General features: G+C 38.1%; 1 protein-coding gene across 1 annotated transcript in view; it reads right to left on the minus strand.

Moving 5' to 3' along the window:
* Positions 1-20,197, minus strand: part of ZFHX4 (zinc finger homeobox 4) — a 150,305-nt gene that overhangs the window by 4,321 nt on the left and 125,787 nt on the right. The window contains exons 6-9 of the mRNA XM_041464509.1: positions 14,766-14,899; positions 14,409-14,609; positions 11,926-12,043; positions 5,687-11,080 (exon numbers count right to left, since the gene is read on the minus strand). Of these exons, the coding sequence (XP_041320443.1) occupies positions 5,687-11,080; positions 11,926-12,043; positions 14,409-14,609; positions 14,766-14,899 (5,847 nt within the window). The remainder of the gene's footprint in view (positions 1-5,686; positions 11,081-11,925; positions 12,044-14,408; positions 14,610-14,765; positions 14,900-20,197) is intronic.

The following is a 20,197-nucleotide window of genomic DNA, read 5'->3' on the forward strand; positions in this document are numbered from 1 at the left end:
AATTAATATGGTACAATCTGCAGCAAAACCAACAGCTCTCACTTCATAATCCTGATTCTACCAGCACAGGTGTCAAACATGAACCTCTGCCTACAGGACAGTACTACAAATGGCAGTGGAAGTCAACCCAGATCCATTGGCAGGATCAGATTTATACCTGTAGAAATAGAACTCTCCTTTTTTTTTGCTCATTTTCTTCAGTAGGCTCAGTAGTAGATTATTAGAAAAGAAGCATTAAGCACAGTGAGAGTGCTTCCCTCTAATTGATACTTTAAGAGATCTCTACTTTGTTGTTCATTTTAACTAATTTTTATCATGCCTCTGGGATGATATAACCCACACATCCTTCACCTAAGAAACCTGGTAATTATGGTGCTCACTACAAGTAATTAGATCTCAAATAAAAAGGAATCTTTATCCAAATTGCTGGGGGGAAACGCAATAATAATAAAGAAAGATGTTTAGGTAAGTAAATATCAACAGGAAATGACCATTCAAAAAACTAACAGCAATCAGGTCAATGTTATTCATTACTGGGACACCACACAGCTTACATTTTCATTTTTGAGAGTTGAGCTTTTCTTTACCACAACAATCAGGTCAATGCAGTCTTTGCTGGGAAATAAGCGTAATAGCACTAAAGTACTTTAACACAGGAATTCTGCTGTTCTTGGTTTACTTGAAGCACGCAGGCATGACGTCCTCCACCTCATTAGAGAAAGCAGCCTAAGGATGGACTGGTTCTGTGTGGAGGGTGCACACACACAAGAAGTATGCCTCATAACTTAATGGAAGAAATCTTTTCTGTTTCAAGTACCAGATATAGTGCAGTGGCTGGTAACAGTCTATTAAAAAAGCAACTTCCGTGAGATGTATAGTTAGTCAGAAAATTAAATGATGGCACAGGGTAGAAAAGGTGACTGACTGTAAGAGGCTGTACATTACACCCATTGTCGTTTTTTCAGGCAAGTCAGTTTGCTAGAGAAAAGAGCGCACAAAGTGCGTCATGCACATGGAACTATAAAAGTGAAGTTATGTCAGGAACAGTCTACTAGTGCATGGACAAGAGAACAATAAATGCAGGCTCTGTAATGGAGGCTAGATAGGTATTAGCCACAAGGAAGCACTAATGGAGTGAACAAGAATAATGTTTAAATCATCAATATCCAGGTGCTTAGCATTACTTAAGAATCAAGCAATTAGGATTCAAAAAGAAAATTATCAGATTTAACAAAGAGGCCATTTAATGTTTGTCACTGTGTCATTAGTCCTATTTAAACACTAAGGAGTTAAAATGCATTGTGAGCACGAATTAGATAGTACAGTGAAACGAGTCACAACAGCTATAATTAAAAAGTGGGTAATTGCTAGAGTTAGTGCAGAATAACATTGAAGATGCTATTACTTGCTCCTATGCTTCCAACAGGAAGTAATAGGCAATTGTGTGTGGAGCCTGCTGAAAATATATGAAATGATAAAGGGTGTAGATGGAAAACACATGAATGATACAGTTAATGTGAACTGTTGCCCCAGCTTTGTTATGGTTATTTGGGCTTGCCACCTACTTAGGATTTTTTCCAATTTCATTTTATTCTCAACCTCTTCAACCCTTGTACATTTTGATGTCTTCAGTCTAATCCCAGTAAGGATGCCTAGAACAGGTAAGATCGATTCCATTTTCCAGATATTCTTTGGAATTTAGCTGAAATACACATAATTCAGTGAAATATCCAGACAGATTGCTTTAGAACAGTGCAATCCACTTGTTTCATTGGAAGGTAAATGTGGAATGAGGGTTTCCAAAACTAAATTAAAAAACCTGATTAGCAGACACGAGAGATACAGAGTAGAAAATGTACTAATCATGAGCAAATATTCTAATCCTTATAATTATTTTAAGTGACTATCAAAGAGGAGAGACTTTTTTTTCACTTGGAGGAATGGGAGGGCTAAAAATATAAAAATGAAACTGCTACCAATGGGCCAAAAGCAAAGAGAGAACAGAATTTAATGTACTAACGAAAGCCATTGCTGCTGAATCAAATTTCTCTCTTGATAAGATTTCAAAACCCACTAAGTACATATTACCCAGTGATGTGTGCATTCTTGGAAAAAGCTGCTGTGAATCTTCAAGGCAGCCAAAGCTTAAGTGATGTGCAAAGAACCTATGGTAATGGTGATGACATTAAAAGGTTCATAGAATCAGTATCAATAGCTAGAAGCAAGATGAAGCACTAGCTTTCTGCAAGGGATCATAGGCAAAACACAAAGCTAAGGAAAAAGAGAATGTGAATTTTAAGAACAGCTGAAAACAGCAGGTGAACTCTTCTATCTACAGTCACCTAGAAAATAAGAAGAAGCTTGAAGAACAAAGATGAGCTGAAACTAAAATTCTGGATGAATTAGAATTCCACCAAATAACACCTTATTAGGAATTATGCTGAGCAAACACTGCAGTAATTTTCAGACCTTGCTCAGCATTTGATGCCATAAGATGGCAAAATTACATTATCTAGAAAAATGTATCCCACAGGTGAGAGGATTGTGACACATAATCTCAGAACCACACAATAATTCTGACATTAAAACCCACTTGTTTAAGAACAAAATAACAGAATTTAAAGTTAATATATCCTTTTATTCAGAAATGAAGCTATCTTATTTTGAAAAATTTAATATTCACAAGTAATAATCTAGTTTAAGCACTATATAAAGAAGATAAAATGAACTGTAGTTTGAATCACTCCATCTTTTGTGAATTAGCATTATTTTCATGGGCTCCATTTCAAACCTTTTGTAAAAGCAAATACTGCACTTAAAAAAGCATAGCACTTTGACAATTTAGCTGGGTTTTCTGTATTTTGGAAATCCATAAAAAATACTGGATGGTCAAACATGAAAGTGAAATCCCTTATAAACTTGTATTAACCAGTGAAACTAATCAGTGCTACTTCTCTGTCTAGAATGAGGAAATTGAATCACAAAGAAGAATTTTAAGTATGATGTTTACAATTATGTTTCAATGCCTGTCTGAGTAAACACATTCTTTCAAACTGAGGATCTTACTAATGTTAGCATTGTCCCTTAAACAAATATGTAGGACAGAATGGATGGGCTTTGCTACAGGAAAAACAGTTATCAACCCTGTAAGCATCAGTAAAAACAAGTAAATACTTCAATCAATATAAGGGATCCCAGTGAGGCTTCTTCTGAAGCGCATTTTTGGGTTTGGGTCCAAGAGAGAAGAAATTACACACTTGCAGAGGAATTCACAAGAAGTAGACTTGAACTGTAAGACAGTGAGTCGTCAGGAAGCTTCAGCAAATCCTTCTCGCAAAGAACGATGCAGAGCAATGGTCCTGCTCGCTGAAAATATACATGCTGCAAGAACTGTAGCCAAGGAAAAGCTTGCTTGGAAGCTTGCCTCCAAAAAGATACTTCTTAAATGATTCCTAGCATCAAATATGAATGTGAGCTATCAGACAGAGCAGGGTAGAGAAGAAAATAGAAATGGGTTAATTAGGTGCAGAAAATACTAGTGTTGAGCATATACTGGAGCACATCTAAGTACATTACTGTTTTTCCATGATGAATGATAAAATAATCTCTCTTATTTTTTTTCTTTCCACTCACTATCACTGCTCCATTATGTATCATTAGGGAATGGAGATTTATGTATGCAAGTATTTTCCAGGCAACAATAGGGGGATGTAGGGGCTGTTTAGCATATGGCAGAAGAGGAAGTTAACAACAAGATTCTAGTAGCTGGTTTACACAGTGGGCTTTGCCCACAATGGGCTAATTAACCTTAAGAAAATGAAAGATGAAAGAGGGTAAAAATCCATCTCAATTGGTAGTGCACGGTGCGAGATATCAAAGAAGAGATGTTTGGTGGAAATTAGAAAATCTGAATATGGAATTGTTATGGAACAGTTGGCCTCTAATAACGCCTTTTGTATTATTAACAGGACAATTTAAAGACTTTGAGGCTACATTGGTACCAGTGAGTTAAAGAGCATCAGGGAACATTTCTTAGACACTGAGAGAAAGCCTTCTGTAAATTTAAACAGATAGAAGGATTTTGGACACTGTTTTGGCCTAGGCCAACTAGCCTCCTCCTAAACAACTCCTGAGCAGGGCTTAGAGGGTGGGTCCATGGGTCCAGGATCATTCCCCAGACACATTTTTCATGGGAACTTTCTGGTATTGAAATAAAAGAATATATATCCAAGCAAATTTCTTTGAGCCATGTAGACAAATCCTGAGTTTTCTGAAGCCTTCTTTACCTGAAGGTCAACCTAGCCAAAGTTATTTAGCAAAGTTATATAGAGAAACCATATCTATAATTTTAATGAACAACAACCAGCCATTTTAGGACCAGGACACTGTATGCCATTAAGAAGGAAATACAGCACCTTTATATTTCCTTTATATGCAATCTCTGTGCCAATAACTGTTTGACAAAAGCCAGAGGGCACTCAGCCAGAGACTCCATTGTGGAAGGAAAGCCTCTCTGATCCAATGAAGAGAAAAACAAGATGCTTTGACCACCACTTAGGGAAACAATAACATGATCATCATCAATCAAAGTAGACCTGGGTAGTAGAGAACACATTGCTACAGTCTCAATATGCCTAATAACACTGGTGATTAAGACTTTATTTTACTTGCCAAAGTGTGTTGCTTTCTAAAGCAAAGTTTAGAGATCAACAGCAAGTGGGATTACTGGATAAAATGAGGTGAGGGATCTTAACTAGCTTCCTAACTCTTCTGCGCACGTATTTGATATGAATATGCAAAATTAGATTGTGAGACCTTCAGTCTGCAAGGCTGCAGTCAAATGAACCTAGAGTGCAAAACTGGAGCCTACTTCAAGAAACACATTAGGTTCGTTCTTTGAGGACTAAAAAAACACGGCTGCAGAAAACCTGGTTCCTTAACATCAGTGAAACTTATTGCAAGAGGGAGTGCCTTCCAATGTGAGCAAAATCCAGTCACATGAGAGTCAAAACTGTCAGTAAAGCGACTTAGGTGTTCTGTTAAAAGTGCAAGCCCAAATGAAGAGGTACATGTCTGTAATGACTTTATAAACTGGAATTTGGATTACAATTGAAACTGCCTTTACAAATCACCTTCCAAAAACCCTTTTTTATTCGGCAGGCAGTTATTCAGAAATATAACAGAGGGTCCTGGGCAGCATTTATGTTAAATATTTATTCTGGATTAAACAACAGGTTGGAGTGATCTAAGGGATGAACCAATTGCCTGATGAACTGACAATGTGAGAATCTATTTTGTGCTTAATGAGATATTACATCAAATATTTGCATACAAAAAATTACATACAAAATTCTAACCCATGTTTTGACTAAAGGAGTATCATTCAAAACAAACAAATAAGTATAACAATTATGTATTTCTATTTCTTTTGTTAGAAAAACCTGGTATTGGCTAAAAACATTTCTCTTTTTTTTTTTTTTTTTTTGAGAAGTCAGATGTATCATCCAGGCTGTAGCATCAATGGAGAAATGCACTGAGTATACCCCATAGGAGTACTTATTAGCTATTCACACAAGTCTAACAAACATGATATGAATGCATAATATGCTTTGTCTTAGAAGGGGATGGTGACTGTGCAAGATGACCAAATTAATAAAACGAGAAAATCATCCCCTTATAGACTTACTGTTTGAACTTTGTGGAAATCCAGGTAAGGAGGATGGACCATTCATTCCAGGCAGAAGAACAGGAGGAAGGCCAGGGAGTCCTGGATAAGCTGCTGGCAAACTGATACCATGAAGAGAACTGCTGTCCATCATGCCTGGCTGCTGTACTGTTAATCCTAGCACATCAGTAGCCTTCTTTATGCGATCCAATTCTTGCTGTGCCATCAGCTGTCTAACCGTTGTAGGAGCTAAATAATCTTTCTCCCGGTCTAGCTGACTTCCCACAGTTTCTCTCACTTTAGTAATATGTTGTTTGGAAAAGATATGATCTCTTATGGACAAACGTGCAGAATATTTCACGCCACATAGAGAACATTCTGGCTTTGTCCCATCAGGTCCAGTCTGATTTATCATGAATGGCTTCCCTATGTTAATTTTGAATTTCTTTTCTTTAGCCCGGGCATTCTGAAACCAAACCTGAACCACACGTTTGGGCAGACCAATCTCATTCCCTAGCATTTCACACTCCTGCATGGTTGGAGTCCGGTAGTCACTAAAGCAAGCCTTGAGAACTTTAAGCTGAAGGTTACTCATTTGTGTTCGGAAACGTTTGTGGCCTGGCCGATCACTGTTTTTGGATTTAAAGGGATTGCTAGCTCCAAATGGGTTAGGTGAACTTGGATCAGCTATGCTTGAAGTTTCACTGCGGTCGGCATTATCATCAGGGTCATCAGTAATGTAGTAACTTTGGTCATGGTCACCATCTTTTTCACTGAAGTGTATTGAAGGGCTTGTTAGGGAAAAGAGAAATTTATCATCAGTATTCTCATTTGTAGGAGTAGTTGCTGCTTTTGGTAATGTGTCATTCACAAGCGGTTTTGGTTCTTTGGGGGGTGATGCAGGTTTTGCATCCCCTGAACTGCCAGTTGTGCTTTCCATTTCATTGTTCCCCTCATCCCCTGTTGTGGCATCACTAATTGCTGTATTAATTGATGAAGTCTCATCAAAGTCAGTCTTGTTTTGATCATATCCAGAGTCAGCAGGAGGGGCATTCAAATTTTCTATATCCTCACTAGACTCTGCTTTAAAAGAAGAAGGACTTAAAAGGTTCTTCGGTGACATTTCTGCAGTTTTGCTAACAGGGGTTGATACAGTGGAGGCTAATTCATTTTCGCTTGATAGTTCAGTTTTTGCTAATGACAGTGATGGGTAATCAAAAAATATGTACTTTTGTGGACTTTCTCCTCCATCTTCATTTGATATCAAAGGACTTGGAGGCAAACTGTAGCCGGCCTGTTTTCCTTCGTTCCAATGTCGAGAGCGGATGTGACTTTCTAAAGCAGATTTTGCTTTAAACAGAGCTCGACAAAAAGGACATCTTTTATGTGACTGGGCTGGACCAACTGCACGGAATTGTCCCTTTCTTTCCCGGGCTCTTGTATTCTGAAACCAGACTTGTACGACTCTCTTTTTCAGTCCCACTTCACGTGCAATATGATCTAGCATCTTTCTGGTGGGATTGGAATCTAGCAGGTACTTTTCATAGAGTATTTCCAGCTGCTCTGGAGTAATTGTAGTTCTTAAACGCTTATCACGATGTTGATCTTCTCCACTGTTTCCTCCCTCCTTCTCACTACAGTTATTGTCCTCTTTATCATCTAGTTTCCGTTTCAGGGAACCAGAAACTGTAGCAGGGTGTGCTGTATGTGATGAGCCAGTTTGTGGTGGCATCTGAGCAAGAGAACTGTTAAGTAACTGTCCAGTCATCAAAGGATTATTTGGGTCAAATATCATGTAGGGCATATCCATTGGTCTTTCTAAAAACTGTGAGTGAAGAAATTGGTTTTGAGCTGCTAGGAAATGCATGTGCTGGTGCTCTTGCCAAAGTTCTAGAGTTGGAAAGGCAACTGTACACTGATCACACTGATACTGTAATAACTGAGGAGGTAGACTGTTCTGTAGAGAAGTCATTGAAATTGGCAAAGGACTGGAAGGAACAGGTGTGTTTTGTGATGCAGAAGGAGGTCTCCCTACAATCTGGGGTTGCTTTTGTTGTGGCGGTTGAGAAGCTGAGGGCTGAGGGTCAGAAGTTGTTACTGGAGTAGACTGTACTGGTTTGGTGCTTTGGGAAGTTGTATCTGTTTGCTTAGAGGTGGTTTCAATTTGTTTTGGTTTTTCTGTGGACTCTGGTTTAGGAGAAGCCTTCTCAGGTTCTGGTTTGGGTGATGGAATCAAAGGAGTACTAGAACCAGAGCCAGAGCTTGTTGCTGTGACTGTCAAGCTTTTTGACGAGTCATTTTGGCCAGAAACTGTACAGTTCTTATACACTGTTTGATCAGAGGCATCCATAGAGTCTTCAGTTTGGCTTTCATCTTGAGCATCATCATCTTCATCTTTATAACACTGTTTTTTCTGGTGTGTAATTAAATCAAAGATCCTGGGAAAAACCACACTGCACTTTTTGCACTGATACTGCATGTTACTGGTTCGGATGTAACGCTCATTTGTCAGTTCCCTTTTCTCATTGTCTTTAGTTTCAGCTTGATTTTCATAACTTTTGCGAGCTTTTTGTCGTGCATTTTGGAACCATACGACAATAACTCGAGTAGGTAGGTTAAGTACAGTTGAAAGCTGTTCAATTTCATCATCCTTTGGATAAGCATTTGTGTCAAAGAAGTCTTGGAGGACACGAAGCTGGTAGTCAGTAAAGCGAGTCCTGGATGACCTCTTGCTGAAAGATGCATCAGACTTGTAGGGTTCTACAGCTGATGGTTGAGGATCTATTCTGATATCTTCCAATACTGTTATAGGAGGATTGCTGAAATTATATGGCGAATCCTTATTTCTCTGTCGTTCTTTAAACAGCGTATTTCGAAACCAGTGCTTGATAACTTTCTGTGAAAGACCAGATTTCTCAGCCATTTCTTGGATCTGCTCTTCACTTGGAGAATTGTTAATATCGAAATAAGCCCGCAAGATTTTTAACTGGTCATCTGTGATTCTTGTACGTGGACGCTTGAACTGAGAGTGCCGCAGGAAATTGGGATCTAATCCCAGCTGCTGCTGGCAAAGCTGGGTAAGATCGGCAGATAAAGTATCCATTGGTGGCAGCTGGAGGGCAAGCTGAGGAGGCAGGGCAGGGTGTTGCACTGGCTGCATCATAATTGGAGGGAAAAGTGGAAGATCAAGTGAAACGGGAAGCTGGACTTGAGGTGGGGCTGATGGTGGTGGTGGAGGAGGTGGAGGTGGTGGTGGAGGAGGCGGTGGTGGAGGTGTAGGTGGTGGGGCCTGCAAAGGTGTGGGAGCTGTGTTTTGAATTTTTCCAGCTCCAGCTGAAGAAGGCTGAGAAGGAGTTGGAGGAGGAGGAGGAGGAGGTGGTGGCGGAGGTGGTGGCGGAGGCGGTGGTGTTTCTGGAGAAGATGGAGAAATTGGATAAAGTTTGTCATACGCCTCCCTGTACTGTCGGGCAAATTTTTCTAATGCTCCATATGGAAAAAAATGTCCGTGCACGTGTTCTTGATGACTCTTCAAAATAAGAATGTTGGAAAAAAGCTTACTGCAGGTTCCACACTCCAGTTTGTCTGTGTTTTCACCATCCCCAGTCTTGCTTTTTTTCTGCACTTTTTGTCTGTTCTCATTGTATTGGATAACTAACTCAAACCCAAAGTTCTCCAGCAAAGCCTTGGCTGCATTCCCCCTTGCTCCAGAAGCTATTCTGGGTGGTGGAATGGCTGGTTCTGAGGATTTTGGCTTCTTCATATCTTTGTTTTCTTTTAGTCCTTCATTCTCATTAGTAAATTCTTGCTTTGGCTTCTCATGTTTTTCAGAAACTTCTTCTGACTCCTTATATGATGGCATATCCTTTATCAGCTGGCAGTCTGTACTTACTAAGGTATTTTGCTCTGCTTTCATCAGCTTACTACTTTGCTGCTGCTGCTTTTGGGACTGAAGCTGGGGTTGGGTGGACTGATACTGCTGTGCCTGTTGCTGCAGTATCTGTAGCTGGGTTTGGCCAACATGGTGCTGAGTTTGTATCTGCTGCTTCAAATCTTCAAGCAGTGATCCTGTCATACCAGCCATCCCAGGCATACCAAACGTGGCAGAACCAGGCAAACCCAGATCTGGGCTTAAGCTAAATTCTGTCCCAGGTATATAGAATGGGAAAAGGAACTGAGGCTGTTGAAATTGGAGCAGTGCTTCTGGTGTCATTGGAAAGTGAGGCAAAAAAGCTGGATTTAGAAACTGCGGTTGAAAGAACGCAGCTTGTTGTTGCAGTTCGTGCTGTAGTTGCATTTGAAGTTGTGCTGGTGACTGGGGTGGGTGATGTGTAGGCTGAGCAGAAATTAATTCAGAAGCTTGCTTTTTATTTAATTCTTTGGCATCTAAATGTGTTTCTTTGCTGTTAACTGCTGGTAAGGTCACAGATTCTAGCATTCCTTGGCTGGGGCTACTCACATTCCCTGCTACACTATTACCGCTACTTATATTACCACTTGGTTCTAGCTTTGCAGCCCTTGCCTTTGTCTGATGAAGCACAGATCTCATATGGATTTCCAATGTAGAACTTTGGCTATACGCAACATTACAAATGCTGCACTTGTAGGGTTTGTTGTCAGTGCTGCTGTTGGTTTCTTGAGGGACAGGACTTGACGCTTCCTGCAAAACCTTTTTGAGTTTATGCAGATGGGACACTGAGTTATAGTGGACCAAGAGAATGTTCTTTTGGGTGAAAGACTCTTTACACACTGTACACTTGTATGGGCGAGATGGATCTAGAAATTTTTCCATAGTAAAATTTGGCCCTTTTCTAAAAGGTAAGGTCCGCTTTGGTTCCGAGCCCATATCATCTGGAATAGAGCTACTATCACTTCCTACAGGACTTGCTTTACCTTCCTGGTCCATCTCATAATCTCTTTCTATTTCCTGTTCTAGTGCATGATCATCTTGTGCCATACTTTCACTTTCTCCCCACAGTTCACCATTGACAGGTAAAGATGCACACAGCTGCTGAAGTTCAGCTTCATTGAGTTCAGGGTGGCCTGCTTCCAAGTGTTTTTTTAAAGCCTGGAATGTACGGAAACTACGTTGGCAAAGGCTACACATGGTAGCTGCCCGAATAGCGTGGTACTGGGAATGTATCTGAAGCTTCTGCATAGTCTTAAAAGCCAAGCTACAATGGTTACAGCGGTACTTATAGACATGGCGGTCAGAAACAGACAGCTGTTGCTTCTTCTGCTGCTCACTTAGCTGGTCTGTCATAGAGTCAGTGGTCTTTATATCTTTACTGCTGCTCTTATTCCAATCTGGTGTTTCAGCAGATTCCTTAGGTGGCTTCTGTTCCTCAGTCTTAATTTCCACTCCAGTTTTTGATTCATCGATCCCAGGGGTACTTTTCTCATCTGCAGGACTTTCACCTAGTTGAAGAAAGTGAAGTGTCTTTTACACAAGTAGAAGAGAAAGCACACAGGATTTTAATTTATTTTTTCATCAGAAATCAAGAAAGGCACCTAGTATGCCATGTGTCAGCTTAGCAAAATATAAAAACCTGTCCTTGTCCCAGAAAATAAAGTGGGCAGGACAAACAGGAGTTTAAAAAAAGGAATAAAACCCATACACAATGATCAGATTGGCAGTGGCATTTTGCCAAGCACTGGCATAGGGCTTTTCTTTGCCAGAAGGTAGGAGTTGATTGGTACAATGGGAGAACCGAACAAGAAAAGGAAATAAAGAAGAGGAAAGAGGGAAAGAGTAGAAAAATGGGGACAACAGGTAGGACAGATGATTAGAAAGAGAATGATAGTGGTCAGAGAAAAGAGGGAAGAGCATGCTGTGACAACTAGCAAAATTTCCAAGTGTCAGGGAACACTACAGTAAGTGTTCAGGATCAGAAACCTGCTACTGGAAATGAAGACAAAATCACTTACCTAACATTCCCCATTGGTGGTGAAAGCGCCACTGTCTTTTGGGGCTGGGTCTTATTTGCTGGTTAAACAAGGAGCCTTGCCCTCAAAGTGGCTAGGCACTGCTGTTTGATTTTACCTCCACCAAAAGCAAGGAGTCTGGCATACATGTGCTTTCTACTTTCTACCAGCTCAGCCAAATTCAGACCCCTCGCTATTTTTTTTTAATTTTTTTTTTTTTTCCAGTCTCTGTAGCTATAAGCAAGCCAGAAAAAGATTCCCTTTACTAAGTAACAAGTAGTTTTATTTCTAAATTGCCCATGCCTAGCTTTTACATGTCTGGGCTTTTTCTTGCATACCTGGATATTTCCCAGATCCCTCAGCTGTAATGGTTGCAGGTGTGTCACGTTCAGATTTCTCTGAAGCAGTTGCTGGCAATAGCATACTATTGGGCATCATGACATCTGGTACAGGAACCTTTGAAAACCAAGAATATGGTATTATTACAGAAAAAGTCCCACTATTTAATAGTATACAACATTATGAAATTATAATTCAAAAGATCTACCATATCTGGATGACTGTCAGAATCAAGATCCTGATTCAGTCCTTGGTTATGGTTTCTGACAGATCATAACCCAGAGCTTCATCTCTCTCTTGGTGGAGAATCAACTCAAAATAATTCACAATAAGGGGATGCTATAGAACTACATGCACTCAATATTTCATTGGTCTCAGTATCACCACAAAGAAGGTTGTGCTGACTTTGCCAGGGTCATTTGATTTATCAGGGGAATTCTCCTAGGATATCCTCCAAAGACAGAGATCATGTTGAGGTATGGTCACCAGTCAGTCTTTCACTAAGGGCATTCCCACTTTTCTTCACCTGTAATTTTTTTACACAAATGGTGGACATTCCATGATCTTTGAAAGAAAATGATGTTTATTTCAATAGGGAAGTAATTTATTTATATTTAAAATTAGATTTTTTTTTCTCTTTCTTGACTTCAGATACTTTTTGTATTGTCTTCAGATTGCTTTATCTGTTGAGTTACGCTTTCAAATTATAGACAGAAATCTTTAAAGGATCTACTCTTAGTCTGGTAGTACTCAGTTTAGCTAAGTTGATATGAATATCAACTTGCTCAACATTTAATGTTTTTATTTTACTTTGATCTTTAAAACAAATCTGTATCAGAAATACAGGACTGTCTTATTAAGACTTAGAAAGTGTAAGTTCAAGCTCCTGCACTGCCAGATTCTGTATAAATAATCTTGGGTAAATCAGTACAGACTATGCTGCAGCTCCTCATCTCTAACAGAAGGATAGGACTTCCTTCATACAGAGGTAAAAAGATTACCCACAGAAGAGATTTTTGAGTTGTAAATAAATAATGAAAGCTACATTCATTATGAGATATGAGTAGAAATATCTTTTGTTCCTCTAACACTGGATGCACAAGAATGACATATATATACATATACATATACACAAATTGCCTCTTGGAAAAATATTCTAGACGTTTAAAAAAAAAGCCACCTGGGTTTAGTACATCTGTGATTTAAACACAGCATTAATAGCATCCTCTCACAGGACTAATGATTTTGAGTTTACTTGGTAGGGAAGGTCTTTAAAAAAATTATGTAGAGAACTGTAAATGTCCCAGAGGGAAAAAATTTGCTATAAATAGTATTTACTTTTTTATCAGATGGTTCAGTTATGGACAGAGAATATTAGTGTTAGCAATGATGACAATTTCAATTATTATGTTTTACAATCTTTTCCCTGGGAAACACTGGGGTTTTTCCCCTCTTAGAAACACTGGGACAACTCCCCAGCACCTGATGAGGAAAGATTTCAAAGTTGCCTCATTATCAGCATAGCGAATCAGGAAGAACTTGAGAAGAAAGCTAGTGCTGCTCAATATGGAAGGGCCAGATTTTCCATATTTTTCCATTTTCATAAAAGAGTCTGTGAAAGTTAAACTTCTACTGCATTTTCCTTTCAGCAGGCCAAAACTATATGGTCTGTCAGAGCTATAATTACTAGAAAACCAAGGAAAAGAAAAGAAGCTCCCCAAGAGTGTATTTGCTCCTCAGCTCTAAGCACAAGGAACTCTAGACCTTCAGTCAAGAGGTCTCAAATTTTTCTAATATTTTTACCACTTTAGTTGGGAATGAGGTGGTGGATTTACAACCACATCTATATAAATGAAGGAGTAATCTATGAATACAGATGTAAATACTTAAGGAGTTGGATCACTGAGATTTCCAAGTACATTTCCATCTAAGAAGGCAAGACAACCAGAGCCAGTTTGTCTTAGGAGGTCCGTTTTCTAACTGACTATATGCTGTAATAACAAATAAGTACGAGAGCTGATTGTGTTTTTACTGACATTGTTTTGAATGGATGTTTGAATTGCTGTTTTACAGTGAATTTCATGTAATGTAATGCGCAGTAGAGGTATACACAGGAATCCTTCTATGTTTGGCAAGTAAATTCTTCAGGGAGTTCCTATTACTTTACAAACAGAAGTCACAATACTTTTGAGACCTGGATATTATTAGACCAAATTTTCAGGTATGCACTTAGAGATATAGACCGGCTTAACTTTTCTAAGGTTAATGTCAGTGAGGAACCAAAGGCTTTTTGCATCTGTGAAATCCACCTTCAGCCATTTTCCCAAGGGACAGCAGTCAATGGATGAGCTGACAAGAGAACCTAAGAGTCCTGACCCACTCCTCTCCTCAGGCTTCCCGAACACTATGTCACAACAAATACATTGCCCACAAGGCCCAAGTATGTTTGTGTAGCATGTGCATCAGTATTTGGAGCACTTACTGTCATGAGCAGTTTCTCCACACAGTCAGGGGACACACTGTGCAGATGGGTCAAATGAAGCTGGAGATGCATTTTGTTGCTGAGGACATCTTGGCAGAGGGGGCAGCAGATAACAGGTTGCATTGAATGCTGTGACAGGACATGCATCTGGATACGATTTGGGTCCCTACCATTGTAGTTACAATAAGGACATTGATAGAACTGAAAAAAAATCAAGTTAAGATGCAGGCTATTAGTCAATGTGCTTTATATAACTTGCTGATATAGCTATTTTAACAGCATATCATCTCTGTTTCATTCTTGAGTTATTTGAAAAAGAGTTCTAGAATGCAATTAAATTGCCACATTTCCTTTTACCTGCTCATGACAAAATTTATTGTCCTCTGGAGGCTTTGATTTTTTAGCTGCACCATCCTCTTCTTTTGCCAGAAGAAGCTGTTGTGTCCCTACCACAGTGTTCACTTTTGGTTCCTTCTCTGGTGTGACTATTCCTGTTTTGAAAACATAATTTTTGAGAACATGTTTTAAACTTAAAAATATCCTGGTTTACAAAGAGGCTCTGACTTCAAAGGTCTGTATTGTCTTTGAGGGTCTTTTTTTTGTTTGCTTGCTTGTTTTTTAAACACTGAGAAAAAAAAAATAAGGATGAATAAAACAAGTCTGTAAGCACAAAGGTGAAAATACACTTTTATTCTTTATACTCTATAAATACATTTAAAAATGGACTCTTCTCTACTGTTTAGATAACCCTAGGTTGCCTTTAAAGATTAATCAATAATGTTCTTTCTTTAGCAGCTCAGTATGAATTTGTCTATTACATTAAAACAAATCAGCTTTTGCTTAAAAAGCCTGTTTTCCAAATAATTAATTTGCTGCTGTTTAATTACCCTCTCTCTTTTCTAAACTGTCTGAGCAATATGATTATTGTGCTGTTTTGATAACTCTTGCCTGGTTACTATTCTGAAGCTAAATATAGCGAGGCTTTAAAAGAAATACTGTGGAGAATAGGATTTCAGAGCTAACTTAATATTAATTATATACAAAGATCAGTCATTTGGGATTGCTTTAGATGTTTACACTGTGAATTTTTATAGTCTGGCATTTGTGATCAAAACCAGAATATAATTGTTTACTATAGATAGTTGTACTATTAAGTATTAAATACTATATTTAATATTATGCCTGAGCTATCTGTGTAATGCGGCCCAGTCTTGCACACATCAAAGAAAAGAGTGCAATTCTAATTTCCCAGTCCATCAGAAAATTCTTTCCAGCGTCAATTTGCCAGATAATCTCTTCTGCTAGGCTGGATATTACAAGAGCATTGGGTAGGCATGTCACATACATCTCACGACAAACACAAAACCTCATTTACCAACCATTCCAATCTCATCATAGTGCGGCATCATCTGACCTTTTTTCTGCTGTTTATTATGAGTATTTCTAATTTTAACTTTCAATTTTCACCATCTTCCAGTCAATTTGCAACTAAATTATTTCCAGGGTGAGGACACTATCACTGGACACTGGGTGCAAATACATCTTGAAATGCAATGAAGCTAAACCATTGATTGCTATCAGACCCAACGTAAATATATAGTCCAGGGGTAATCTGATTGTATGCTGTGCATGAAGATTTATCTTGATTTTTTTCAATCCACATAAGGTTCATATAAATGAACAAATTGCACCTCATTGCACAATAACCTAGGATTAATTTAAAAATAAGGTCATGGACATTTTGGCAACAAAGTAAACAAGAACAAAGAAAACACAAATTCAAGAACTTTTTATTATCATTATTTTCATATAGACTTTGTGCATTATTTGATCTTACAAAGACAACATTAAAGAGAAGAAGAATAAGAGAACAGTTTTCAAGGTAAACACGAAATCCTCGTGGTAAAATAATAACCAATTGAAAACTGAATCATACAGGGACATTTTCTGAAGGGTGCTTAAAAAAAGCCAAAACAACAAGCATAAAATATATTTTATGACTTACACCTTAATGGTGATTTCCCCACACATTGACTTTCATTCCTAAGCTGTTAATTATTTCTTCTGATGCAATTTAGGCCAGTAATTTTTGCATGTTCTAGCTCAAATTAAAGCTTATTCCTGCCATATTTCCATATTTATATATTCATCAGCTCATCATCATATGTTTATCATCTGAAAAAGTCCCTTTTTTCATCACATCTATTCAATTCATCACCATTTGTTTATCATCTGAACAAGTCTCTTTTTGGAGCCCCCTGAATTTTTGCACTCTCAGGAACAGATTTCGGAGGCCTCTTTTAGACTGCTCAGTCACTGTTGGGCCAACAACCCAAAGGACTACCTATGCTTAAAGGTAAAATCTAAGTGATGAAATCACATAAGGCATCATTTTATTACTCACTTTGCTTTATGACTATAAATAGAGTACTCCCTGGCCTATCTGTGTTTACATATTATTTAAGTATCTTAACTGTGAGAATTATGGGAAGTAAAAAAGTGACATACTATATTAAAAGGGAAAGGTTGTTTCTTAGGTTTTAGAAAAACAGATTCAAATTATTAACCTCATTTTATTTCCAACTGTCAGAAACATCTCTACTGTTTCTTTCTTTACAACATGTCACTTTTAAAATATCCTTTTTAAAGACAAATGGGCCAGAATTTTAGTTGATGTAAATGGACATTGTTATACTGGAAGCAGCTGAATTTAAAAACAAAATTAAAAAAATTCTGCCTTCTCTTCCCCTCATCACACTAGACTGTTTTCAACTGGTTGTTACAGAAATTACAAACCAAGTTCTTCAAAATTTACTTGTGAAAATGCATCTAACTGTGTTTTGGCACTGCTAGTGAAATTTATCTTGAAGTGCACTCTCTGTGCGCCTGGGCACACACAAGGTTAATATTACACATCATCTTCCACCACAGGATGGAATAACTTAATTACTTCAAAGGGCCTATAATAATCATGAAACACATAGTTCTTGTTTCTATAAAAACAAGGGGGTTTTTTTGGTTAAATTTCTTTTGCGGTTAATATAATAAAACAGTGGAGTTATAAAACACTGCGCTGGGGTCAATAAATGCATAACAAAGCACAGCTTTTTACAATGTTTACTATGATATTTATATAAACTGTCAAAGTTTACAGAGGCTTTGTTGTTTTTGTTGTCGTTTGGCTCTGGATTCATTCAACCTCAAGCACTGTTACTTATATGACTGAAGTTGCATCTGGCCAATAGTTATGTGACTGAGTCTGGGACTTATGGTGAGTTTAAAGAAAAGAAAAAGGGTGGTTGATTTTGCCCTCTGGCATAGGGGAGTCACTTGCCCCTGCACAAGGAGAAGACCAGAGTCCCCGAGCCACAGTGCACGTGACGAAAGCAGAGTTCAACTTTTTATCCAATGGTCGAGCTGCTACCACTCAGCTCCTTGTCTCGCTGTATCATCGCTCTGCTTTCCATGCTCAGTTTGCTGTTTTAGGGAGCTTTGGTGGAAAAGCTGTAAACACCTATGGTCTTCTAGAAAGGGTATCAAAGGAGGAGGGAAATAGAAGAGAAAATCTCCTGGTTTTGAGCACACTGTGTGCATTCTTTTCATGGCTATATGTTCCACTGTCATGCCATTCTTACCAGGCAGTTGCAGGAAAAGACTAAATCCAGCTGTTATCCATGTTTTAAATACTAAATTTTTATTCTTGAGACACACTATTTGTAGGTTTGGTGGTTTTTTTGCAATTGTGAAACACATCGGAAATTCTTTTTGTAATATAAAATACGCATCTTATTTTAGATGAATAATGCAATTTCAATACATTTAGCTCAAAAAGTAAGTTTAATTATAAATAAGTGCCATGAAATAGACTAGGCAATGATTGCCTGTCAGTAACAGAATTATTTAACTTGTGCAGGATTGCTAATATAAAAATGACACTATTCACTGCAATTCAGATGTCATCACCTTTGCAATAAATGTTGAAGCCCCAAAATAAAAACATTTGTGTGACTAATAAGAAGGAGAAAGTTAATAAAGTACATATACTAGTGAGAAAAAAAAATCCTGGAAAAGCCATGATAAAACCACTATTTTCTTATTTATAAATCTTTGTATTTGATAAAGATTGCATAATTTAAGACTTCTGACACATCAGATGATGTTATTCAGACTCAAAATAATTCTAAAATTATAATTACTGGTGGAGTATTCTTTCTAATTAGAGTAGAATGAAAGGATAATTTTCATTGCAATAATGAAGGTTAATTTCCATCCTTCCTCATGTTTACTACCTTATTAAAAAGTGCTCCCCTTAGCCATGGCAGAGACATATTACATTTTCAATGCAAATGTATTAATCTGGATAAATTCCATATTAATTCTTGCACTGCATAGAGCTGTAATTTGGATTATAATTAATCTAAAGTGGCACTAGATTTAAATGACAATATAAATGAGGCATTAGTAGGCTTTTCTATTCTGAATGAATATTCAACAAATATAACTTGCATATTGCCAAGTCGCATTTTGAAAGCTCTTCTCCTTGAGATAAGGTAAGCAACGCAGCACAACAGCTTACACAAACACACTGTTACTAAATACATGTTAATCCTTTCTTGTCTAATAGATTCTATGCTAAAGAAGGGTCACACCACTTTCCTGTCTAACTTGTTAGTATTGTGATTAATTTATTGGTTTTCCTGAGATTTCTTTGGCAAGACTTGCAACACTCAATTCATGAGAAAGCCCAAATTAACATTCAATTATACAGAAGCAGTTATGCAGTCATTAGAAATACTTGTCAGCTCAGTGAAAATTAAGATGATGGTTGAAATGTTACATATATAGAATTAATTTAGATTAGGAAAATAAAATTTTCCAAAAGATTCAGGATTTTACAGTACAAACTATTTTCTGCAAAGCACAAAGGCAATCATGTATTTCAGCCCTTGTTTTTATATGAATCTTACTGCAAAGTTATTTGTGTAATTGCTGGCATGGGAATGCAGAACAATTATGCTGTTTTTTTGTAGTGCACCCAGTAGGCATCTGGATATAGGTTTGTCCTAATTAAACTTGGCCCTTATGAGTGGCTAATCCTGATGGAATTTTGAGAATTCCCCTTCACTATTTTTTTTTCTAGATTCCATTTTCTTCTTTTTTCTTCTTTTTTTTTTTTTTTTTTTCGGCTGGAGCTTTAATACCATATTCTTCCCTAAACAACTATAAATGGACCAGCCTAAGAAAAAGAGAGGCTGCTGAATTCCCTGAAGTGGTTCATATTGTCCCCTAGACGAAGCGTATGGTAGGAAATGCAGGCTGCAAGTGGCCGTCACCCCTCTCCTGGGGAGTGTCCAGGCCAGCCCCTGAGGAGACTGCACAGGACTTGTGACAGCCTGGGAGCATGGCTTTACTGCACTGCAGATGGTTTTGACCAAGTCAGAGAGCCAGCCAAGGGGAATATATATTTTAAACCACAACACAGCTTCTTGCTCAACATCATCCTTGTCATCATCGGCCTTCCCTCAGTCTCTTGATCTCAAAAAATAAAGTAACTGAAGAGCAGCCGAGGTTGTAAACTGTGATGGGTACTGACCTTAGCCCGTCAACAAGCAAACTTAAAGGAAGCTTTAATCTTTAAGTCAGTCTTCTGAACTGACTTGGCATGGAAAGGGCCATCTATAATTTTTTTTTTTGGAAATAAATTCAAAAATGTTTAATATGTACAGAGCAAATTGCAGTATGGGTGAATTTGGGTGTAAAGGAACTCAGATGTAAAATGATATTTTTTC

This window comes from Pyrgilauda ruficollis, unplaced genomic scaffold (assembly GCF_017590135.1).
Source record: "Pyrgilauda ruficollis isolate IOZ18807 unplaced genomic scaffold, ASM1759013v1 scaffold18, whole genome shotgun sequence".
In the NCBI taxonomy this organism is placed as follows: Eukaryota; Metazoa; Chordata; class Aves; order Passeriformes; family Passeridae; genus Pyrgilauda; species Pyrgilauda ruficollis.